The following is a 24710-nucleotide window of genomic DNA, read 5'->3' on the forward strand; positions in this document are numbered from 1 at the left end:
CAATAGAAAAGGGCGGTCCGGTTCTCAAAGCATCCCCGCCCCTAGCAGCGGATTGGTTAACCCGTCGTGTCGCCCCTCCCACTCACCCACCCCCGGGCCAATGCTCACAAAGCCCTCCTTAAGCCCTGAACTGTACTCAGATACGTGCCTCTGTACAATTTCTGACTGGTCCCTGATGGGTGGTATCACAATCGTAATTTAGTACTTTATTTTCCTAGAGCACTTCCACTCTGTTCACACAACCAGCTCCTCTCCAAATGCGCTCGGGACTCGCTTGTGCAGCGGTGGAGATGCTGAGCGCTGCCACCTGCAGATCCAGACCGAGGCTCTGCAGCCTCCTGCTGGCCCCCCTCACCAAAACAGTTCCACCGACATGGACCACAGGAAGCTTCAGATGTCGGTCTACTTCCTCGATGCAGGGCTTCTCAGAGCTGGCGAGAGAGCGCTCCAAGACTGTGACGTCGTTTTACAACCAGTCGGCAATCGATATTTCGGCAGAAAAGGTAGTAAACGAATGTCATAAACATCGCTGCTCTATCGAGGCTGTAAGCTAGCATTAGCCTTACGGTAGCGGCCAAGGCTAACTGTTAGCAGATGTTCCGTTAAGATCACTGACATTGAAAAGTCACAAACACTCCGGCCGGGACACAATAGCTTGCGGGATTCAAAGTTCGCCCCAGTTGGAGGTCGAAACACGTTATTATCCCGGACTTGTTTTTTTGAAATTCCTCTCATTTACGGCGCAGATTGTCAGCTAAGGGTATTTTATCAGCTCGACGGAAAGAAAATCCAAACCGAGACTGGAGTATTCAGGGGGATGGAAGCGAACAATAAAGCGTTTCAATTGCTTATGTTTTTGCAGGAAATGTATTTTTCCCCTCTTAAATTTTGACTTCACAGACATCACCTTTCTTTTGCGGAACAAAATATGATGGTTTGGATGGGCAGTAGATTGATTATCATACAGATTTGAGGGCGTGTTTTTATGTTCTTTAGCTGCTGTGCAAAAAATCTGTTTCACAAAGCTCTGCAGATAAGATGGCTTTTCATCTTCAGTCAAAAATTGTCCATTTCTCCCCAGGCCTCGGTGCGTCTGACACTGGCCACCCTGTTGTATTCTGGGAAATCTCCTGATGGCCACCATATTCTGGTAAGTGTTATCCAGAGCCATCAGTTGCGTGTTTACTTACGCCTTCACGTTCTTCTGTCACCCTTATGTGTTTGGCTGATCTCAGAGCAGTGCCAAATACCTGCACAAGGAGCTTCCAGTACGAATTGCACATCGCATCAAAGGTTTCCGCAGTCTGCCTTTCATCATTGGCTGCAATCCCACCATCCTGCAAGTGGTAAGAATATTTTATGATCCCACAGTGAATTCAGGGAGGGTTCGCTAGTGTTATTTCTCCACCACATGTTAACATGTCTTCTATGCCCCCGTCTGAAGATCAGACGCTCAAAAACACAACCTCCTCGGTATTTCCCCAATATTCTCTATTCAGTACTTTCCAAAAATAAATTTTTTGTAGCAAATGCAAGCAGAGCAGAAGCAAACATTGTTAGATATGCTTCAGGTGCAGAGTAAGTGGTATTAGCTGCTCTGTCAACCTGTGAGCCATCTATTATCCCAGAGACAATATTTGGTGTTGGAATAAATCTAAAAAGCAACAACAAAGGCACTTTCCTCTGTGGATTCAACTGTGGCAAGTTACTTCACATAGGAACATTTTTTAATGTGCTGAATTCTTTAGCTAGTGTTTGTCAGTTATAAATTGATCTACATACAAACGTTTAAATGCACAGATTCTGGTTGTTAATGACGTTGATACTGTAACGGTGGTTGGACTCGAGCGTTCAGCCTCCTTGTACTTCTAGTCAGACCTATTCTGCCTGCTGCTGCTGAACTTTCACCCAGATTCCTTTGTGCGTTCTCGTCATAAACAGCCGAGCTCCTTTTGTGTTTCACTGCTCCGTTGTGGTCACAGACTAGAGGACATCGTAGTGAAAGTGAGACGTCGTTAACTGAAACATCTGATCCGGATTCCATTTTAAATAGAGAGAAAACTGTCTATGTCATTGAGTGTATCGGAAAACTCTTAAGAAATGTGAAACACGTGTGGGCTGTCAGTGCTGCAGAGGGGCCCAGTCAGAGTCCCGGTGGGGGGGGGGGGGGGGGGGGGTTATTCTGAGGCCCAGTCTGTTTGGTTCTGTGATGGCAGTCATCATGGGTCTAATTGTCTTCTTTCTTTTTCTCTCTCTTGTCGCAGCATGAGCTCTACATCAGAGCGTATCACATGCTCAGTGACTTCCCCCAGGTGAGTGTTGGCTATCCCTGACTGTTTGTTTCACTCTAAGCAGAAGGAGCAACAATCAATCCTCGATTGATTAACCTGTTATTGACGAGCAGCTGCTCCAATTGGGTTTTAGTTAGGGAATCCATTGTTATGTTATTGTTGTAAGAGATTGGATTCACTGCAGGATTCAGGTCTAACAAGACCCAGATACTGTTGCAGGATTATGATGATGGTCCTCCTGCATGTGTCCACACAAATATGTGTGTTTCTTGTTGGAAACACACAGTCCTCACGGTAAAAAATGAGTACCGGTAAACAGAAGCAGACGTGAAGCACACAATAAAACAGATTTTAAAACATTTAGTCCTAGAAATATGATCCCCATTTTCAATGAATTTGTTGTAGAAGTGTGTTTCAGTAATTTGATGCATAAGTATGTCAGATTTTAGGATCCTAATACATATAAATATTTACCAGCTGGGTACAGAGGAGGAAGCTGTGTGTGAGTGTTTTGATGGTGCTCACACTCATGTTGCACCAAGCTGGAGCTTAGTAATATGAGAACTTTTGCTTCATGGCCAACAAAACATTCAGATTGCTCAACAGTGAATGAGTCAGAATATTTTGTTTGCTATTAAATGTCTGAACATCAACTGTGTGAGCAGCTCGGTTGTTTTTCAGGAAGGATTTATTCCAACCATGCCCTTATTGGTGAAATTTGACACCACACAGATGGTTTTCTTCAGATAACAGGAGGATGTCCTATGTGTAACAGCTGGAATTCTGGGAAAAGCGAGTGTCACGTGTTTTATTAGAAAAGACATTAATAATTGTGATGTGGAGTGGATTCAGATCAATGTCAAGATTAATGCTGCTGTTGGACCTCTTGCAGATTGAGGATCAAGATGTGGAGGCGCGCTTCTGTAAACTTGTTCAGCAGCTTCTGGATGACCATAAAGACGTGGTGACCATGTTGGCTCAAGGATTCAAGGAGTGTCGTAAACACATGACGGTAACACTGCTGTAAATAAAATATGCATGAATACCAACAAAAACATATGGTCAGTGTCTAATCTGGTCTAATCTGTCAATGATTGGACATCCTGTGGGCAGGAGAGTATCGGGTGTTTTCGTTGTCCTAAGGAAAGCTGAAATGTTTGTGCAGTTTACGTTCATTAACATAAGTCACTTTGTCAACAGATGGGGGGGGGGGATTTGCATGTCTATGGTGCGTCTTCAGTTATTTTCTTTTAAAGTTGATGCATGAAGGTGTTTCGCCTGGAGGATCTTTGAATTTGCTGCTTTTTACGTGCTGATATCACCATGTTTCCACTATAATTGTGCTTAAAGCTTCTCACTGAAATGATAATGGTCCCCCCAAGAGGGAGGAATGGAGATGACTGAAGGTCAGAATGATGCAGGTGCTTTTAAAGCAGCTGCAGAACTTAACTTGAATATTGGTCCTAATTTTGTGGTGCCAGTGTCTCAGGGTGACCCCAATCATTTTAAAGCTTCATTCGCTGGTGCAGGACTCAATTGTGGGGGTGGGGGTCAAAGGTCAGAACTAATAGTGTTACTGTTAAAAATGTCTCATCACTATAGAGCTCTTGGAAGGGTACAAACTCCCCAAAATACCATTTTTTAAGGATGAAAATCAGTTTTTCTTGTGTCCCCACCACAGGACGAGGCTGTCCTCCGTAGCTTCCTGGACTCAACGCTTTGCTCTCGCCTGGGAATCCGAATGTTGGCCACACATCATCTGGCTCTGCACGAAGACAACGTGCGTGGTTTAAAACGACAGCGGCCAATACCGCCTCTGTAAATTCCTTTCCTGAAATCCTGCCTTTCATTCTAGCCGGACTTTGTTGGGATCATCTGCAGGCGACTGTCTCCTAAAAAGATCATTGAGAAGTGGGTGGACTTTGCCAGGTGAGTGTTTCCGGCCCTGATGTCACGTGTGAATGAATGACTGCTGCTCATGTGTTTCACTTGCACACTCACGTACTGAACTCTGCCTCATGCAGGCGTCTGTGTGAACATCAGTATGGAAACTCTCCCAGAGTGAGAATCAACGGTCACGTGGCCGCTCGCTTCCCGTTCATCCCGCTGCCTCTGGATTATATCCTGCCTGAGCTTTTGAAGAACGCCATGAGGTAGTGTCATCTGTTACTAATCAGCTGATACACATATGGAGATGCTGAAGTCAGTCTGTTAGGGGGCGGGGCTTGTTTTGCTTCTTCCATGATCATTGAGGTCACACACGTGTCACCACAGTTGTGGTTGTAGTGAAAGATCTCAGGATTCCACAAGGTCATCGTTCTCATCAGGCATGCCTAATTCCTGGGATTCTAGTTTTTACTAGTTTTTACACTCAGTCTGCTTATACAGTTTCATCTTGTTTCCATAACACAATCTTCTGTCAGCATGAATGTTCACCTTTGCTTTTGGTGGGGTCAGGGCCACCATGGAGAGCCACTTGAACACCCCGTACAACGTGCCTGATGTGATCATCACCATCGCCAATAACGACATTGATTTTGTCATCAGGTGAGTGAAAGACCGCCCTGTGAATGTTAGAGTGGAATGCAGACCGGCCTGAGTTGAGGCCTCGATGTCTCGGCACACAGAAACTGCCTCTCAGAGCATGTCTGTCTCCTCTTTATCAGGATTTCAGACCGAGGAGGTGGAATCCCTCACAACATTGTAGACAAAGTTATGGATTACCACTTCAGCACCGCCGAGGAAAGTGCTCAGGATCCTCGCATGAGCAGCCTGTTCGACAACATCACTAACAGTGGGAACCAGTCCAACCCCATGCATGGGTAAGAGACCAACTGAGATTTGACCTCAGCTTCTGTGTTCTGGAATGTTTTTGCTTTGAGGATGAGTGTTGGAACGAGCGCCTAGAAGTTTTTTGAGTGTTCACGTGATTTTTGTCTCTCATTGAACAGGGTTCTTCAGCAAATCAGAACACTCAGACAATTCTATCATAGGTAATCAGGTTAAAGTTTCCCTTCATCTTTTCCTTCTCCAGGTTTGGGTTCGGCTTACCGACATCCCGGGCCTATGCTGAATATCTTGGAGGTTCTCTGTCCATTCAGTCGATGCAGGGCATTGGTACAGACGTATACCTGCGACTGCGCCACATCGACGGAAAAGGAGAGAGTTTCAGAGTGTGAATCCCCCTAACGTGTCACTGGGCTCAGTGGCTTCTTCTAATTTGTCAGCTGTGAACAGCAGTCAGAATGAACTTTGGTCCGCTCATGTTGTCAGAAACTTAAATGCCTCACCTGTTCTACTGTTTGCCTTTGACTGATGCTAAGTTAGCTGCGATGCGTTCGCTTGTTTCCTGTGATTTATGGCGTTCTGCGGTCTGAAAGAGTGTTAGAGAGAGAGATACAGACTTTGTGATTGAGGAACTTTGCGTTACTGAACAAGTTGTTACTGAACAAGTTGTTACTGAAGGAGAACTTCCAATGTTCCATGACTGAAAAGTATGAAACACTCCAAGAATCTCAATATTCTGCGCCCAGCTGCTCTAGCTCATTAAACAGTGTAGCCTGTTTGTTTGGAACACTCCCGAGAAAAAATGTTTGTTCTGCAGATCCCAGTTGGATTGTGTTTGGAATTCTCACTGTGAAGACCAGAGGTGGTCTTTGGGATATGATGTTTTTTGGCCTTCTCACTTCGCATTTGTTGCCTTGATGAATTTGTTACTGTGGGAACGTCAAATTTTACACTTTAATTATGGACTGCTGTACATCTGGAAAACCTGCTGCAGCAATCTGATGAATTTCAGGAAGGAACGAGGGGAAATGTGAACCGGAAGTCAAGACATTTCTTTGTTATGACTTTGGTAAACAAACTATCTCAAAAAGGTGAATTAGGAGAGACTGGGTGGTGTGTTTGTTTTCCTCAGGCTGATCTAAGGACGACTAGCTCCTTGTTTCGTTGATGTCTCAGAGTGAAGGTTAAGCCTCCCGGTGTTGATTGTCGTGATGTAGAAAGAATTGAGTTTTTTTGAGTCCCTGTTTAGCATTTCTCTCTGTATGATGATATTAACCCGAGGCAGCATATTTATTTTGTCATGTAAGGAAGACGCACAGACATTTTTTTACGTGCCATCCGTACCTTATGTGGTGCCTGAAACTGCGGAACTGTTAATTCAGTAAAAATGATTAGCAGACTGCAGCGCTCTGTACTTCCCTTTTTATAGTGTGATTGTTATGGTAATCTGAGACACAAATATTCCAAATTTCATCACAACAGTCTAGATTTAACACCTGTACCATCGGTTTCTTTTTCCGTTATAGATTATCTTTTAGAAAATCAGTGAAACCTCACATCTTGGTGATTAAAGGTGGAGTTTGCAGTTTTAAAACTGCTTGCCATATTTGAAGGTATCCTCACTTAACCACTTTCCTCTAGCCACGCCCCTCCCTTCGGTGCACGAGCACGTTTCTCAAGCGCCACTGCCTGGCATTTGTGTTTTGTGCTGGTGATGGCTGTGCAAACCGAACGGATCATATCCGATATGTCTCGGTGTTTTTAGATAACACCTGCTACAGCTCACCCAACGCTTTTGATGCTCGCTTTCCATCATTTCCGTTTCGCCACTTCCTGCCCCCATCTGAATTCCGCGCGTCATTGGACTCGCGTGACCTTCACCGACTTCGTCACGTCTCGTTCATGATGAAAGTGTCGTCGTGATAACTTGTAATTACGTTATGTTTCACAGATAACGCATATGCAGCTACTGCGAACAAGCCGACTTTAGCCACTGCTGCTACGTTGCAAACATGACTTATTCGTCATGGAGGTTGTTAGTGAATCGAAATTCGGGTGCACGCTGAAGTTTTGCTGAAGGCATCGCACCCATAATACACCGGATGTGGACTGCGTCTTCAGTGCGCCAGACATCTGAAAAAGAGATGTCGCTGTATTACCGCTTTGTAGCCAATGAAATTAGAAATGAAACAAAACAAGACGTTTTTCTATACAGGCGAGTGGAAGGATGAGATTTTTTTTTTTTTATGATAGTCCTTTTGTTTACGAAGTGAACACGCCACAGGTCTGATGTCATCCTGTGCATTTGCCCGTTACCTGTATGCTGAGTGGGCTGGACTGATACAGCTGCATTTGTGTTTTAAGCAGAGATGATTTGCTTCCATCACATTTCAACAGTGATGAATTAAATGAATGTTAGGTATCTTTGCATTAAGTGTAGCATTAGCTTCTTTAGCATGGTTTTGTCTTTCTAGATATGATTTTAATAAAAATAAAAAAAAAGTCTTATTTACTGTTATGTTTGTAAATAAATGGTAACATTTTGAAAAATTTCTACTTGGGCCTGAAATGTTTCTTGCATTCTGCACGTAATGAAACACTGAGCTAACTGCTACTTGCATTCAGCATGTGTGACTAAAGGCTTCTTTTCTTGGCTGTTTTGTTCATCATGATGGGGATTGGTGCACATGTGGATGATGGGGTGCACCCCTGGGTGAGTTGGTTCTGTCGGGGGGATGTTTACTCCCAGGGTATCTGCCATGTTTTGTCCATGCTGGGTCTTTGAGGCCCTCTGCCTCTCAGCCCAGGGGTGCCTTGGTGTTGCACTGCTGGTTGGGTGGTGTGGGACTTGGTGTGGACAAAACATGGAGGGTGTTCTGTGGGTAGGTTTGCCTGTGCTGGGTCTTGAACCTGAAGCCCTCTGCTGTGCAGCCCAGTCCTCAACTGACTGAGCTAGAGCCGCCCTGCTCTAAGGAGGGTTAGTTCATTATTATGGTCAAGAACACTAGGGGGGGACTGCTGAACATACACAAATCCAGTAGTGTGTTAGCGTATCAATGATAGAGCGTGAGCAAATATCCAAATTCTGGGTACATCAGGGCTTCTGTCAGCTGTGCAGATTAATTAGATAAATGAATGAGAAGAAGCTTTTGTTCAGTCATCTGCTTGGACTTTCACTTTGACTTCCAAATCTCACAGATTGAGAAAATGACATGTAACATTTTAATGGTGCTACGCTGAGAGAAAAAGTTAAATCCATAAGACAATTTCAGATGATCTGAGAGCACAAATGACATTCAGACGTGAGGTCATCTTATCTGGAATGTATAAATGAGTACAGAAATTCAGTAACATTCTCCAGAGTATTTAGCTCTTATTCAATATTTTGACCTTCTGCTCTTTGGATTTTTCAATGACATCAAGTCTTTTTTCAACTTTTTTTTTTTTTTACACATCATGAAGTAAAAGAAAGGTCCATAAAAGGCAGTGATTAAGGCAGAGCTGCTGAGGATGAAGCAGTTTGTGCATGTTACTTTAAGATGCTGCATATAAACACTCAAGTTCAACTTAAGGCTTTCTGACGGAAAGAACACAAACGCTAACAGCTGGGTTGACTCATGATAAAGAGGTAACAACTCACAGGTGAGATGACCTTAATGTACAAAGAACGAAATGTGTGTGTGTTCCGATTCTTAGAAAGAGCACTGAACAGTAATTTTAACTAACTCTTTGATAACCCCATAGAGAAAATGTGAAAAAAGTCTCCTCAAGCAAAACCCAGTAAAAATAATTTAGCAAATATCTGAAGCGACTCATCACGTTACAACCCGACACGAGGCAAAGCATGAAGAAGTTAAAAAACTATAAACAAGACACAACAGCCCTTTTCTGTAAACCATTTCCTGTAAACAAAAGACCAAAATAAATTAGGACATTGGCAACATGTGGGTGGGGCCTGGGACAGGAAACTGAAGGATGGGCTTGATAAGTGGGCGGGGCAAGTTGGACTGAACAATAGAGGGGGTAGGTAAACATGGGCGGGGCTTGTGGTGATGACATCACACAGTCTGGAGGGCTCTCTCGTGGCCGTCCAGCTGAACTTTGATCTTGTGGAGTTCTTCGATCTCCTGGTGGTGGCGTTCCGTCTTGTGGCGAACTAGAGAGCGGTAAAAGTGAACAGTGAACACCAAGAAGATCACACCCACTGGGACCATGATGATGGTGGACGCAAGGGCCGCCTGCCAGCCACTGTTGTGACTGGTCTTGGTGGCCTCGGTCGCTGGTGGTGCTTCTTTGGAATCAAGAGGGAGGAATTTGATCCAGCAGAGCAGAACCACCTCAGCCAGAAACAGGAGGATTCCCAGAGCCGTGGAAAAGCCCCACGCCAGCTCGATGTAGTGGTGCATGCGCTCGTGTGGTGACTCGCTGACAGAGTTTAGATTGTGGATGTTGCTGACCGCCTCCACGTTGGGCAGAATGCAGGTGCTGATCAGCAGAGCAAAAAGGTGCACCGCCACCAGGATGGTTGTGCAAACGCTGAAGGCGATCAGCAGAACAGGGGGATAATTATACTTCATCTCCAGCTCCACTTCCACCATAGCAACCTGTAGGTAAACACCACCAAGGTAAAGGCCGCAATCACTGGTAAACATCATTAAATACCAGTTAAGATACCAATAACCACAAGTAACTACCGATGAGTGCCATTAACAAATGTTAGCAATAACAGGTTATTACAAGTAAATGCAGGTGAACCCAAACATGTTCTGCAGTGATGAAGAAGAGCATCATCTCACCATGGCAAAGCCTGACAGCAGCGCCGAGGTTCTGCTAGAAGCCTTGAGCTTGGCCCTGCTCAGGTAGAGCTTCCTCCAGGAGAGGGCTTGGACCGAGTGGTGGTTAGAACTGACCAGCTCCAGGTAACTGCGCCGGACCCAATCTCTGTAGTCCATCCCACCGCCATCTGCTGCCCGTTCCGAGGCCCCGGGAGCCGGAGAACCCATCGGAACATTCAGCTCACTGCTCATGGTTCCTGCGAAGAGGAGATATGCCATTTATGTTGCCGCACCTTTCCACTACCATCCCAGTCATCTCATCATCACATTTCTATTATTCTCATACCGGTTAACCTCCATCAAAGCAGCTCAATCATCCCACACAGTGATTTACACTCAAAACTAATGAGCCAATTAAATGGAATATTGTCAATCAGTGCATTGCTCGTCTTGTAACCGAGGGTTAGCACGAGCAAAAGAATTTGATGATTAAAGCGGCAGACTGTAGAAAATGAATCCGAGTTGAGAACTGAGGTGCTGGAAGAGAGAGATCCGAGTTGTTCCTTCCTTTAAGAAATGTTTAACTTGAAAGAAGAAGCTACTTTCCCCAGATACATGGTAACATAACATATGTTGCTTTGTGAAGGCCTTTTGCGTTTTGGTGGCGTTCCAACTGGATAACTCATAATGTTAGGAACAGATTTGAATAAAATCTGATTAAATCAGATAAATCAGATAAAAAACAGATTTGAATAAAATCAAATTTTGGTGACGTTCCAGCTGAATGTCACCAAACGTTCCAACTCGAACGTCACCAAAATTTGATTTTATTCAAATCTGTTCCTAACGTTTTGACTTATTTTACGAACAGTGACAAAAACAAGCATATAACCTCCTTTGCAGAGGTAAAACCTCTCGTAACTAAGTTTGAATGGATGGATTCACTTGAATGCAACATACAAAGGGCACATTTATGTAATTAAAGTTGGTTAATGTAACTATATTTGATTGCTTAGAGCCGATGCATCTATCTAATGCCTGATCTCTGCTAAAGTCTCATCACCCCAGTCCTGACTGTCCTGAAATGTAAAATTAGTGACACCAGATGTGACTGCAAGATTGGAGCAGCAGGGAGGAAAAGATCCAACTATTTGCACAGGAAGACCGGTGAGTTCGGTCTCTCGACGATGCCACTGGCTGGCCCTCCCTACAGGAAAAGAACTATTACAGCAAAATAAACCACAGTATGTAAACAGATGAAACTGTCATTGTGGTGATAATAGTAAGGTGATAATAGTAAGATTATTGTGGCATTTAATTGTTTAAACATAATTCAGAGGTAAAAATGAAGATTCTGATGGCAACTCGTTTTCAGGAAACCACACATAAGATAAACATCAAAATTGAACTCCAAATAAAAGGCTGCAGAACACGACAGTGACATTTGCTGATCATAATTCCGGGGGGTGGCATTTAAACATCTTTGTTACTAAGATGTACCTATAGCCACGTTTACCTTGCGTCTTATATGCAAACAGAAGCCATTGTTCCCCCACCCTCAACTAATAAAGTTCATATTAAAGGTGTTGCTGATAAATAAATGCTAATCAGCCACGATAGAGTAAAACTGATGCGAGCAGAAGGGAAGAAAACTATTGGAAACACTGCGTCCGTGTTTAGACCAGTTTAGCTACATCAAGCTAATCTGTGTTCAGGTTTATTTTCCCAGGATTACGCACGTCGCATTTCACTTAAACATTCAAGGTTCCGTACTTATCACACACTTTCACGGTTCTGCACGAATCAACATGCACTTGCATGGTTCTACACAAAACATTTGTATCAACAGCGTGACTCGAACTCCTCCAGCTAGCTACGTCAATTAGCAAACGCTCAAGTGATGTTAGCAATTAGGCTTGTGGTAAGTTTGAAGTACCCTGCAAGATGATTGCATTTTACCTGTGATCAGAGGTGCGTCCCGAGTGCAGAACCTGCAGGTGTTCGTTCTACTCTGTCCCACCACAGATGATTTCCGTCCGCAGCCACAACTGTTCGGCGTCTACAACTTCCGGTTCTCGCGTCTTTAGATCCAGAACTCAAGGTGTATGACAATATAGCTCGTCGTCGACATACTTTGAATATTAAACCCCTCCTCGCCGCAGATCAGGTTGAGCGACGTTTCTGGTCGTAGTGGGACCGAGAACGCATTAAAGCCGCGGTTAAAATAAATAAAATACTGGCACTTCCGGTTGGGCGTGAGGTCTTCAATGTAAAAGCATCTGGGAGGTGAAATTGACAACGTAAATAGTCATGAATTTAACATGATACTTTCTCTAAATATTCCACTGTCCACCACTTGTAATTAATTGCCTTAAACATGTTGATATCTATTGCTGTGTAAACTGAATTAAACAGGGATGTTGTTCCTTTTTCGAGTATTTTGTTTCGTCCAACCAAAAATAAACTACTCTTGTGGGCGGGGTTATAACCGGAAATTAGTTGACTCAAGTCTGAAATTGTGTTGTGACGTTGAGGTGGCGTCAAATAGTTGAATGGTAATAAATTGACCTCTTCATCTTTGATGACGGGCTTTTTTTTTACTCATTATGTCACATATAATATATTTTGTCTTGTTTTATTTTTATTATCGGTAATTGTCACAAGAGGCCTTCCATACCATGCAGTCAAGGAAGATGAAATGGTCCAGCAGAGCTCAGATCTGTTCTGTTATAATCTGGACAAAATTGATTTGCCTGTTTTCCAATAAAGGTGGATAAAAATAATTGAATTTTCATCCTTTATCTGGATTCATGAGACTTGACTATTATTATTACCGGTAATGACTAATTTTATTCTTGGATATGTGAAAATTCATGCTAGGACATATTAATAGCACCGAATTTCACATTATATATATATATTTTATCTGCTTGTTCTTTAGGTGGTTAGTTGATACCATCAAGACTTGAAAACTACTATCAACTGTAGCATCTTGAGTATCCATTTTGTGGGTTTACAACAATCTTCCATATTTTAAATTAAGTTAATCCATTTTCTTTCACCTTTGACTTTTTTATGTACAATATTAAATACAATTTGAAGATGAAGTAAAATGTACCATTGGGCTCATCAATCTGACCATCTTACTCTTAATTGAAAGAAATAATCATACTAAATCACAGCTGTAAAAGATCTAACTAAATAGAGGAGATAATGGGTTAAACAAAAACAGAAGTCCTGCTTGTTCAGTTCATAAAATGACCCCATCAAATATGGCACCAATTTGGTCTGGAAGCCCACCACAAAGGTACAGTCATACCGCTCCAGGGGTGCTCAGGGTGGAGATGTAAGGCTCTGCCACAGCAATGGAACCCCCCCCTTGGAACTGGGGACATGGAAAATTTCAGCTTGGACTTGTTGCCATAGTTGATAGACAGAAATTCCTTCAGCAGGGAAGTGAAACTGCAGCCAGTATCACCCTCCATGATGTGGAACACAGGACGCCCTGAAGGCCACTGATCACTTTAAGTCTCTGTTGCAGTTTGTATACTTAGTATATACAAAAAGAAACACACAATATGATTTTAAAGCAGCACAAAATATGTTTAAAATATTTATTTATTTAATATCGGCTTGCATGAAATCAGTAATTCCATGTTCTAAAAATCCATCTTTAATCTTTCATGATGTTTCATGACAGACAATAAAAATAAATCAAAGAGTGAACCGAGGCAACAGTGGCTACAACTATTTGATAAAGTCATAAAAAACATTTTAGAAAAGCTTCATGGTAAATTCCTACTGCTGAACAAGAACTTCCTGCAGACACACAACATGTCTGGTTAGTACACAAGCTGCTCACAGCTACACAAACCTTTACAGTTGGGGCACAATCACACTAGCACGTGCTGTGCCCAAGCACAACAAAGTCACTTAAAGTGCGAGCTATGAGTTCATGCTGCTGCAACCACGTCGAAACAACACCTTTAATGATGGTGTTGCTCCAGCAATATGTCAACCAATAGAATCTGAGCTTGGGCGCTGCACAGTGAGTGTGAGTGCGTGGCAGCGGGGGAGGACAAGGGAAGGGAGCATCCGTGCATTGGTGCAGCATGGAAGCACCCTTGTAGAACCAGAACTGGTGGTGAACTACACTGATACAGATTTGTGTTAGGTTTAAACAGGTTATTGTCATGTTCTTCATCATGTGCTGCTGCTGCTGCTGACACTGCTGGTCATCACTCTCACATAGGAGGACTTATCGGGCTGATGATGGTTTTCTCTGAAGAACACTCACACCTTCCTGCTTTCCAAACCGCAGCTTAAAAGTGTGCACAAAGTAGACTTGCAGCCCGATCACATACATCTATGCTGTGCGTAACGGAACACGTAATGTGTATCAGTCTTTTAGACGAGCGCCGACGTGTGAGTTTTACTTGACCGCCACGACAGACGACTTGTGAATGGACTCCATGACGGCAGCCAGGCGGCTGCACAGGTCGTAGGCCTGATTCACATGGACTTGAGGAGGGTCTTTCAGAACCACAGCATCAGCAGAACTATCCAGAACTCTGGGGAGAAACTCGCCCAACTTCACCTGTAACAAATCTGATGCATTCGGCCAGATTAGTTCCTGTCCAGTTGAGCGTGGATCATTTGTGTAAACTGACATGAAACTATGGTCATGGATTGATTTTATTTCATTCATGCTCAGTTCTAAACTCGATCCATATCTATTTTCTAATTGAAACTTCCTGTTGAAGCTTTACTAATGGATTAAGGTTTGATGTTAACAACTCAGCACGTGGTGCTAATGCTCTATGTATATACGTAAATATATAATCAGACTGATGATGAAGATTTCATACAGCGTAAGTCACTCTCACCGTCCATGCTGCGGCTTAGACAGGAGCACCAGTGGCTGCGGACCCTTTCCATGGCCTCCTGATCCTCCTGGGAAAGAGCCGGATCCCTACTCATCAGGTGGAGGCAGGGAATAACGACCTCATCCATGATGGCGACACCTTCGTCCACGCTGGCTTCCGTGCCACTGCAGAACAGCTGTGTCGCGCTCTCATTCAATGCCTTTGTGACAGACGACAGAGAAGGTTTCTTCCTCATGATCTGTTGTCATGGCTTTGCTTTAGTCTTAAAAGCTGGACTATAATGCCGTACCGTGAGACATTTCCTCCTAAAGAGTGTGATGACAGTCTGCTCAACAGCAAATTTCTCCCCTTTCTTTAAGAGGGTGGTGTTGATCTCATACGCATGAGTCAGGTATGTCAGCGCCTCACGCATCCTGTAAGAAGTACAAAATGGATTCAAAATTAAAGCCAAAAAACCCGCTCCTTACTTTGAGCAGGGCTGAACTTACTTCCGGTTCTGGTAGTGTTCCAGTCCAGTCAGCAGGTAGACAAACACGGTTCTGAAGAGTTTGTAGTCATCGTGCCACTGCTGTGAAACAATCACAAAACAGTCTGGGCATAAAAACCATAAAACCTTTTAAGCTCAAAGCAGTTTTCATATACCACAGGGAATTCTGGGAATCCAGGAATTGTACAGTACCAGGTATTCATCCATGTCCATGTCTTCGGGTTTGATCAGACGTAGTTTTGATCGAGCCTCCCTCATGATGCTGATGGACCTGCAAGTACAGAACCAACACTGAATTCAGGTGGAGCATTCCCAATTTGCTGCTCTGGACACAAGGTGGCAGCACAAGCGTGTTGAACGTATCCCTTCCTGCTCCTCACAGAGTTTTTAGTCACACTGTATAAAGGTCAGGGTTCAAATCAGTCTCGTCTTTCACTGTCAGAATGTGACATAAGCGAACCTCTCATCAAAGCTCAGGTTACGGTCTGTGAACTGTTCCAGAAGAGTCCTCTCAACGATGCGTTTAGGTGCCTTGTTCTGGAAGAAGTAAACCAGGACGTGTTGCAGACGAGCGTCCTCCTGCGGAGATGTCTCCTCCAGGGAGAGCTCGTACAAGCGTGAGTACTCCTCGTGGAAAGCCTGGAAGAGGCAGAGGAAGTTTCGTCACATAAATCTCTAGAATCTCTACAATTTTCTCAAACTCTACTTCCTGTTGGACTTTTCAAGTTTAATTGTAAAATGATCTGATGATCTTCACAAATGTCATCATTCAATGCTTAATGGCTCTGATACCTTAATCACTTTCATAGGTGATCTTTTGAAAATGAATTTCCTGTTTGTGAGTGCTAATTTGATGTTTACATGGTTTACACACACGTCAAAGGTGTGTAAACCATTGTTTACAAAAGTGTGTTACCTTGATGAGTCCCGCTTCTGGACCCTCGGTGTCAAAAGTCTGTCTGGCCTTAGCGATGGCCAGAATAACACCCTGCATGGCTGGAGTTAGCATCATCTATCAAAGGACGCAGTAGTGAGAAAGGAGCCGAGGGGATAAAGACATAACAGAACCAACATTTGGAGATCGTGGACTCACCTCTTCATTGTAACCATCAGCGTCAGCTCGCACGGTGATCCGGCCCACATTCGGTATGTCCACTTCAGACACCTCGTTTTCAGTGTGTCGCTGCCTGACCTGCCCCTCCTGCCCATCCTGCGGCTCCTCCTGGTTTTGTTCTTGATGTGGCGCAGCTTCTCCAGGCTCCTCTGGATGGTGGTCAGCTTCATGACTGTGGTCTGCCAAAACCTCTTTGACATTGGCCTCCTCATGGAGGTCAGACGGTGTCGGATTTTTGGGCTGTGTTTCATCACCAGGATCCTGAAAGAGATTTAAATGATCACATCTTATGTCAAATACACCTCTGGCCGTACAAAGAAGAGTTTATAAATAATATGTTCATTAAGCTAATACAGCCAGTCTGGATCAATTCATTGGTCCATACTGATGAAGCACCCACTATTGCCACGAAATAATCCTTACTGTCATGTTGAACAGGAACAGCTTGAGATGGTTTGAGCGTTGTACCTGCTTAAGTCTTCTACTGCTGTGACTTAAAGTTTCTGTGATGTAAACCCTAAGTGCAGTGATTAATTCACCGGTAAATTCGAACCTGTTGGACCACAGTGTGGGTACTCTTGGTTGTCTGTATTATGTGACGGCGTCTTCTCTGTAAAGGCTTTACACTGTGTAGCAACATTTTCTCTCCTGTCTGCAGTATAATAAAGTTTTGCTTGCTCTAATCTACACACCCTCTGACATTAAGCTGGATCAGCAGCACTATGTTAAGTGGGGAGATGGAATGTTGACCCACATGTACAGACTTTATTTTTGAGCTATAGACTTCCTGACCCATATTCCAAGGACGGAGAATGATAAGACCGGCGTACCTGAGAGTGAAGTTCCACATCAGCTGACCTCTGGCTGGACTGCACGGCTGCCGCGCTGCCGTCGTCATCGGGCTGAGGGCTGGGGCTGTGTTTTGGAGGTGCTGGAAGAGTTAACTCTGTATACTCTGAGGTGAAGAGACAAAGAATACAATATTTTCATTGCTTGTGAAGAAAGCAAAAGAAATGTAAAATACAACACTCACATTGTGTAAAATACATCTGGCCAGATTTGTGATTTAGCAAAAATGACTCAGGCAAATATGAAACAGACACCCTGGAGAGAACTTAAATAGACCTTTTCCATATAAATCTTGAGACGTCTGGCAAGTGGGCAAAATAAACACTCTGTCCTGCCATTATGGGGCTTTGGTAATAAAACCAGGATTTATGGAAGTACACGATAAACCAGACAAAAGGGAAACAACAATACGCCACCTAATAGACATATAAAACAATTCAACATTGAATTTTGTGTTTTAAAAATAGAAATAAATAAAACAAACTTGTTAAGATGGTTAATACTGCAGATGTGTTGTGTCATCGGAGATTATGTTTGGGTTCCCCGGAAATGAAACCAGATTTTTCCGGGACAGACCTTTTTGCTTGCCTTCGTGCTCCAAGTTGTCCCCCATTTCTTGTTCTGGTTCTGGTTCTGGATGTGGCTCTGAAGAAGGTCTCTGCTCTGGTTCTTCAGAGGGGGGCCCCGATTGCGGTGCTGGTTCTACCACTGTTTGTGGTAGGTGGTCTGGACAGGGGGCAGGGGGCTCTGCAGAAGATGTAGACTCCCCCTGAGGTGATGCCGTCTGGCAGATCTGCTCCTCCCATTCACTGAGCTCCTGCTGGAACCAGCGGTTATCTTCACTGACGTACCGTCTGAGGACCGACGGCAAGGAGTCCAGTCCATGCAGAACCTGACCCGTCTCATCATCTGTGTCATCTGGATAATGTGGATTGATATGAGGTAAGCCGATACTGGCATTCATCACATTCAATGACATAAAAATGTACTGACAAATGTGTTTCCAACATGGAAATACAATATAAAATGGAATGAGGATGAATCTCAGATCTAATGAATATCATGACAAACCTGTAATGAGGTTTGGAAGTCTGTCATCTATATACATCAGACAGTATGCACTGGCATTGGTCATTCCTCCAAAGGAGTCTCGCTCAAGCTCCTCCCATGACGACTCGCTAATGTTAATGTCATTGTACTTCATCCAGCGCTGGTTTGCATGGTCATAGATGTAGGCCCAGTAATGCCCCGCTGAAGCCTGGCCTTCATGAACGAGCACAGCGTGGAGTCTGTAGGGAACCTGAGAGCAGAATTGGGTCGCTCTTTAAAATGCATTTCCATCATTTAAATCAGAGATAATGAGACCGCAGGAGGTACCTGACAAAGTCTGTTGTCTGAGTACATGCTCTCCAGCATCTGGCTGAGCCTGTCGATGTTAGCCTTTAACTCTGGCAAGAGCAGACAGAAAAAGAAACGGTTCCAATGTTGTCAGGCAGTGAGGTGACTGGGAAATACTTGAGAAGGTCAGTAATTCATTATGGTGCTCATTACAAACAGGATGGATCTCTGTCTACAGCCTGAGGTTTAGGGGTTACCCACCTCACCAGCAGAGGACAACAGGAACAGGAAGTGGGTCTTACTGTCGTGTTATCAGACTGTTTATGTGTTGCTGCAGAACGTCACAGCTGACTCCTTTGCTGCAGGCTGTTTAATCGTGCCTATTTTTATTGTGGAATGCTGTAAGGCTATCTGAAATTAGACTGTAGAGCATTCTAATGATGCAGAGGGTGAGCTTGGTTACAGCAGTGGGTTGCAATGCCAAAGGGTGGAAAAAAAGGTGAGGTAAAAAGCTGCATCACAGAAGAACCAAATGAACATTTGGAGAGTTATGGACGGTGGCAAACCATCTGGATCCAGTTCAGCTGTGCAACCAGGATGAGATCCATCATATAAAAGGAAGAATGTGAGACTCAACATCAACAGCAGGCTAATCAGCTTCGATGCAGTTCTAATTGCACTGAAGCTGCCAAAAATATCAAAATAGATGTCCCTCCCTACCCTACTGAGAACCATAAACCATGTCTTAAGGGGAACCCACAAACTACATTTCCTTTTGGGGCTGAAAGCTGTTTTAAGAGAGTAATAAACACCAAATGACCAGTCTGAATTTGAGATATAATCATACATATTAATATACCATTAATATCATTCTCAACCTCAGCCCTCCACCGCTGTAGACAGGTCTTCACGAAATGCAGCTCCTCATCAGTGATGCTGTGCGGAGCTGGATGTGGTGGGCACTCGATGGGTGGTCGGCACTGGGTGAAGGGCTTGTAAATAGGGGTTCTCTGGCAGCTGGACACCAGGCCTTCTGGTGGTTCTGTGTCTCTAGAAGAAAGAGGTTAAAGCTTTACGTGATGTTAGACAAACTGTCAAGTATCATCAGCATAGAATCGAACATTCTGCCTTTTTTTGGGGTTTTGCCATTGTGGATTCTACCTGGTGTCTTGGGAAGTGGCTTCACCCACGGGTTGACCGGGCTGAGATGGTGAGGGTGAAGACGGTCTCGGATCTTCAGCCGCAGTTACGTTTATAGGTTTAGTGGTGGCGAACTCCAGAACAAACTGTAACATGTCTGCAAGAGGGTATTTGGTGGGGCCTGAGCCGTAGTTCCTGTAGCTGTAAATAAAATCAAGGGTTACAGTTAGGACAGAGGTCTGACCAGAAATTTTAAGATCTGCTCAATATCTATGGATCACTTGCCATTCAAGTTCCTGTTGAAGTGCTGCGAGCTGATCCTTGAGTTTCTTCACGTCTCTTCTCCTCTCGTGCATCTGTTCGATGTTTTTGTGAAGATATCTGGACACAGACATGAATGACTGAGACACCTCATCATGTTAGAGCCTGAATCAGTTTTACGTGCCTTTTTAACCAAAGATTTTCCTTCCAAGTCTTCGGGTATTCTGTATCTTACCGGTCCATGTGGATGATCGGTGGGAACTCCAGCTTTTTGTGGATCTTCTCAGGACGACCGAGCTGAGTGTTGAATTCAAACCTCGACAGTTCAAAGGTCAACACTGGCGGTAATTTCTTGAACCATCTCTGCAAAGATAAGTAAACACACTGTAGCTGTGTGAGTGAGCTCAAACACGGAGAATCACTAGAACAGATTCTGCTCTTGCACGGCTGCTTAAGTTCACCTCGCGGCCTGACGGGATGCTGTGATCTGAATGCAGGGACTCGATCTCCTTCTCAACCATGGCACCTTCCAGGCATTCGTAAAGGTTGTTGAACCCGTTCACCTGCAGGGGGTACTGACCAAACTGCTCGATGTTACACAATGTTTTACCTGAAGAGAGCAACAGAGGTGAACAACAGAACTGAAACTGATCATCAGCATAAAGAAGCTGTGAAGGACCCACCATCGATTTTTCTCTCCGTGACAAAGGTACCGTAGAACAGCTGGACCATGGGATTCTGCTGTTTGTCTGCAGCATCACTGAAAGTAAAGCAGGAACCATCACTGTCATGTATCAAGGACAGAATAGCGGGGGGATGACAGACAACTACCTTCCATTGGCAGCCAGCTGAAATGCGTCCTCCAGCCAGTCCAGAAGTTTGTGGGAAAACTCACTCACATCCTAAAGCAGAGAGGGAAACAAAAAACAGCTAAAACCATTTAGGAAAACACACAGAAATAAGATAAAACAAAGGTTTGTACCTGTTGGGCCTCGCTGGTCCTGAAGGCATCCCTCAGTAACTCCACAGCAGCTGAGGGATCCACAAACCTGCGGGTAGAACCAACCATGAGGGCGAACAGGCAGCGCAGCTCTTGCATGAAGGCGATATTCCTCTTGTCCTATGAAAGCGTAACCATCAGTCTGGATATCAGGAAACACCAAAGCTCGTGTGATCAGTTCATCGGATTTGTGGACTCACAGAATGACTCTTACACTTCTCCAGAATTCGCTCAGACAGACGGTAGTTGAGAACCAACCTCCTGAAGACGGGCAGGTGGAACAAAGACTGCAACAACAGAACAGGGGCGACAACGTTGAACCAGATCAGAGGTGTCCCAGCACAACAAGATTCATTAAACAGGGTCTTCTCTATGGATGGAAAAACTTTAAATTTTGCTGAATTCACTTTCATCTAGGTTCAGCAAACCGGACCCTAAACCAGCAATGCCAATGCCATTCAAAGGTCTACTTTAGTAAAGTAGATTCAGCCCATTTGTAAAGAGACACCTGATGATAAAGTGAATCACAGTCGGTCTTTTGTATCATGTGGGGTGGTGAGTACACGTCTGGGCACTTAGAAATATCTTGATATATACTGTTTTTCCCCCTATTTGAGCAGGTAATTTACTTAGTTTATCTCAGTGTTACGGTAAGTGGCACCGCAGAGGGAACCGAAACTCTACACTGTGGTCACTTATCCCCCATCTGATTGGATAATTACTGGTTTAATGGAGATGGTTTTATCAAGAGTCTTAACCTGATCAATCTCTATTACGTAGCTGGGGAAAAAAAGCACAGAAACTTTTATTTTCAAACTCTAATCAATAACACTTCACATCAGATCAATGTCGAGTATCTGAGCTCCACCCTCACCATCTCCCCTCGCTACATAATCAAATATATGGTTATGACACAACCGGCTCTACGTTTGTGTCACCTGATAGCTCTCACCAAACTCACTCTGCAATGGACCGGTAATGGAGTTACTGCTACACATAAATGTGTCTACACCTCTGTGATCTCTTCCTCTGTTTGGAACGTTGTAAAAACAAAACAAAACACGAGGACGTCTGAAGTGCCGAATCCTGAAGAACAAATGAACAAGCGAGAGGCTAAAGTTAGGGAACCTCCACGTCAACCAGTTTGTCAGGCAGTTATTTTAAGGCTGGCACTGTCTGAACAGGTGGACACTAAATGCATCATGTGTAACTATGTTTACCGTGCGTTTGTGTCTTAATCACACTATTAAAAACAATGAAACCTCCATACTAAATGTCAAAAAGTCTTCATAAAGGCTGACTGAACTGTTATGTTCACAGTTCTGTCATCTTCAAAAATAAAAGTTATATTCTATGGATCAGTGATGAATCCATTTGTGGCACTTATGTTGAAATACAGGTCCAACTTGAAAGGCTTGGAGAAATCAGAATAATCAGATCCGGATCCCACGGTCCTACTGACCTGAATGACGGCGCTGAACCAGCACGTGTTCCCCACATTACGGATGCCGACGGGCCAGTCGTCCTGGCGGATCCAGTCTGCGGGGCTACTCATGTCAGTCTGACCTTCACTCCTCTTCACCCTCTTGATCCGGGCTAGATTCTCCTCTGCACTGGCCTCCAAAACCCTGGAGTTCATCACATCAAACACTCGGTTACATCAGTCAGCTCCAAACATAAACCGTGCTCCTAATGTTGCTTACAGTCAGAGCGATGTGAAGGAAACAGCACAACCTATAATGGATGTTCAGTTCTGGTTAATCGTACCTGTTGAGGTCTTTCTCCTCCTGCTGAGCATTGTGGGATTCCTGCAGGCTGAGCTCAATCGCTGTCTGCAGCTCGTCTTCAGGAAGTCCTACGAGAACAGTTTATTATGTCTCTTTACATACCGGCAGTCATGATTTGTGCTGAGAACATCCCTTTTACCTGAATTAACTTTAACTTCTACTTCGTTGTTATTATTTTTGAGAGCAAAGGAGAGAGAAAAATGGTGAGAACAAAGTTGTGACTCCTTCCGAATGATTTTGTCCCTGCTTTACCTTTCTGGCTCTCCCAGGTCTCATCAGAGGTTTTAGACTCTTGTGGATCTCCTGGATCCTGAACTTCTGGAGGCTGGCTGGTCAGCAGCCCTACAGCAAGTCCCACGTCCCCCTGACTGGCCTGAGGGTCAAGACGAGGAATATTATTGATCATCTTTATTTGAAACTATCAAAGAAAATTGATCCTCCTTCATCCAGTCCTTTTTCTGGACTGGATGAACTGGCGTGAACTCCTGTGTTGCTGTAAAAAATGATTTTGTTATCTTATTTACACTTATTTATACTATACCATAAAGTTGACCTGTCACTGTTTCCATCTACACCATCTACCAGCACAAACAAAAGTTGATGTCAACAATAAATTCCTGAAAATAAAAAGATTATACTTACATTCAGGGCACTATGGAGAACCTGTGGATCCTGGATTCCAGTGATCTCCCTCAGTTGGTTGATCACCAGGTCACCCTGATGACAGACATCACTTTCATATGGCTCAGCAGTGGTTAGTTTTTATAAAACCTCTCCACTACTGAATCCACATGCTGCAGTTCTTGGATATGGGAATCTCAATATTGATGCAACGTAAAGCATGAACAAATGTTTTTAGCATTTCAAGCATGTAAAATTTGACCAGAGTGTCGTAAACACAAAGTGTGATAATAAATACCTAAATGAAATAAGTTTGTATAATATGACTGGTGAAAAGTGTGTGTGTGTGTACATGGACTGAGAGGCCCTATATTAAGATAAGTAACAGCAGGTGGACTCTCTCTCTCTCTCACACACACACACACACACACACACACACACACTCACACACACACACACACACACACACACACACACACACACACACTTGACTTATTTGGCGTCTGTTGGCTATCTGAGACCCTCTAGAACAGCCTCTATTTTGGGCTTCTGACATAGATATCTCCAACTTCTGTTTATCATTACACGCACGCACACACGCACGCACACATGCCCACTGTTATTAATCATTGAGGAACCGCAGCAGAACAGCAGCCGTGATTTATCATTTTGATGATTTTATTGATAATAAATTAGCCATTAAATGCAAGTTTTCAACAGTTGACAATATGTGAAGTTAGAAACGGAAGTTTAAAGGTTTGCTTGTTTTTTTTTATCACTGTATCAAAGGTCTTCAGTGACGCTGAACAGGTTCGTTTGTGAACAGAACCGGGTTAGTTCGTCATAGTTTCTCACACGTCCGTGTTAGTTATCGATATTAATATCGCTCCCAGGATGCTTTGCGCTCACCGTGGCCGCCGCCTTTTGTCCATGTTCGCCCTTTTCTTTCATTTTCGACGCTAGAGAAGGTATTTTCCTCGGGTTTTCCTCAAACTTCTCCTCCGTCAGTCCTTACACCACCTCCATCTGTCCATCTGTCTCTGCGCGAGACCGCCGAGCCAGCTGCGCGCGCCCACTACATGACCCACGCGCGCGCGCGCGCCCTCAACGTGATAGGACGGTCGGACCCGCGTCGACAGACACTTTTATCCCTTTGGTCTCCATGACTTCATCCTGGATTTGATGTCCTGAAGCGCAACTCTTTTTTTTAAAATCGATGATTCGATTCCTCAAAAGTTGTGAATGACCTCATTGTTTATCAAAAAGTATAGAAATGTAATCAAACTCTAAAAATAAACGTTCACAGATTGTTGTGAAGTTGTGAGCAGATCGATGTGCATCATCGATTCTGGTTCACACACACACACACACACA

The 24710-nt window shown here is 43.9% G+C and overlaps 3 protein-coding genes across 9 annotated transcripts; 1 reads left to right on the plus strand and 2 right to left on the minus strand.

Moving 5' to 3' along the window:
* The first annotated feature begins 109 nt into the window (after positions 1 to 109).
* bckdk (branched chain ketoacid dehydrogenase kinase) lies at positions 110 to 7634 on the plus strand. The gene is made up of 11 exons (XM_003970917.3): positions 110 to 503; positions 1082 to 1150; positions 1236 to 1346; positions 2265 to 2312; positions 3184 to 3303; positions 3973 to 4071; positions 4147 to 4220; positions 4316 to 4444; positions 4749 to 4838; positions 4958 to 5113; positions 5326 to 7634. Exons 1-11 carry the CDS (start codon positions 258 to 260, stop codon positions 5468 to 5470), a joined length of 1287 nt encoding a protein of 428 aa, XP_003970966.1. The 5' UTR covers positions 110 to 257; the 3' UTR covers positions 5471 to 7634.
* A 514-nt stretch (positions 7635 to 8148) lies between these two features.
* On the minus strand, positions 8149 to 12084 carry orai2 (ORAI calcium release-activated calcium modulator 2). The gene is made up of 3 exons (XM_003970918.3): positions 11813 to 12084; positions 9875 to 10110; positions 8149 to 9682 (listed from the first exon to the last, which is right to left on the minus strand). The coding sequence occupies exons 2-3, from the start codon at positions 10103 to 10105 to the stop codon at positions 9137 to 9139; spliced, it is 777 nt and encodes a 258-aa protein (XP_003970967.1). The 5' UTR covers positions 10106 to 10110; positions 11813 to 12084; the 3' UTR covers positions 8149 to 9136.
* Positions 12085 to 13432: 1348 nt separating this feature from the next.
* Positions 13433 to 24402, minus strand: usp28 (ubiquitin specific peptidase 28). 7 transcript variants are annotated; one of them, XM_029848866.1, is made up of 27 exons: positions 24246 to 24402; positions 23358 to 23432; positions 22968 to 23088; positions 22855 to 22872; positions 22696 to 22771; positions 22391 to 22556; positions 21129 to 21215; positions 20911 to 21048; positions 20760 to 20830; positions 20612 to 20688; positions 20390 to 20538; positions 20164 to 20312; positions 19953 to 20048; positions 19689 to 19868; positions 19387 to 19577; positions 18567 to 18637; positions 18261 to 18489; positions 17766 to 18107; positions 17171 to 17295; positions 16320 to 16601; positions 16143 to 16238; positions 15687 to 15865; positions 15419 to 15497; positions 15228 to 15307; positions 15029 to 15152; positions 14740 to 14938; positions 13433 to 14461 (listed from the first exon to the last, which is right to left on the minus strand). In XM_029848866.1, exons 1-27 carry the CDS (start codon positions 24285 to 24287, stop codon positions 14286 to 14288), a joined length of 3618 nt encoding a protein of 1205 aa, XP_029704726.1. In that variant the 5' UTR covers positions 24288 to 24402; the 3' UTR covers positions 13433 to 14285. The 7 variants fall into 7 exon arrangements, with proteins under 7 accessions (XP_029704726.1, XP_029704724.1, XP_029704727.1 ...); XM_029848864.1 differs by having other exon boundaries at positions 22855 to 22875; XM_029848867.1 differs by having other exon boundaries at positions 20164 to 20291; positions 22696 to 22783; positions 22855 to 22875.
* Between the last annotated feature and the right edge of the window lie 308 nt (positions 24403 to 24710).

This window comes from Takifugu rubripes, chromosome 15 (genome assembly GCF_901000725.2).
Source record: "Takifugu rubripes chromosome 15, fTakRub1.2, whole genome shotgun sequence".
Classification (NCBI taxonomy): Eukaryota; Metazoa; Chordata; class Actinopteri; order Tetraodontiformes; family Tetraodontidae; genus Takifugu; species Takifugu rubripes.

What these genes read in the sequence shown, in the direction of transcription:
- bckdk (XM_003970917.3), top strand. Translation starts at nt 258, where the DNA reads ATGCGCTCGGGACTCGCTTGTGCAGCGGTGGAGATGCTGAGCGCTGCC. An exon ending in ATCCCACCATCCTGCAAGTG is followed by an intron (nt 1,347 to 2,264) that starts GTAAGAATATTT and finishes CTCTTGTCGCAG; the next exon opens with CATGAGCTCTACATCAGAGC. An exon ending in AGTGTCGTAAACACATGACG is followed by an intron (nt 3,304 to 3,972) that starts GTAACACTGCTG and finishes TCCCCACCACAG; the next exon opens with GACGAGGCTGTCCTCCGTAG.
- orai2 (XM_003970918.3), bottom strand. Translation starts at nt 10,105, where the DNA reads ATGAGCAGTGAGCTGAATGTTCCGATGGGTTCTCCGGCTCCCGGGGCC. An exon ending in TGCTGTCAGGCTTTGCCATG is followed by an intron (nt 9,683 to 9,874) that starts GTGAGATGATGC and finishes GTTTACCTACAG; the next exon opens with GTTGCTATGGTGGAAGTGGA.
- usp28 (XM_029848863.1), bottom strand. Translation starts at nt 24,287, where the DNA reads ATGAAAGAAAAGGGCGAACATGGACAAAAGGCGGCGGCCACG. An exon ending in CCGATCATCCACATGGACCG is followed by an intron (nt 20,049 to 20,163) that starts GTAAGATACAGA and finishes GTCTGTGTCCAG; the next exon opens with ATATCTTCACAAAAACATCG. An exon ending in ACTTCCAAACCTCATTACAG is followed by an intron (nt 18,108 to 18,260) that starts GTTTGTCATGAT and finishes CACATTATCCAG; the next exon opens with ATGACACAGATGATGAGACG.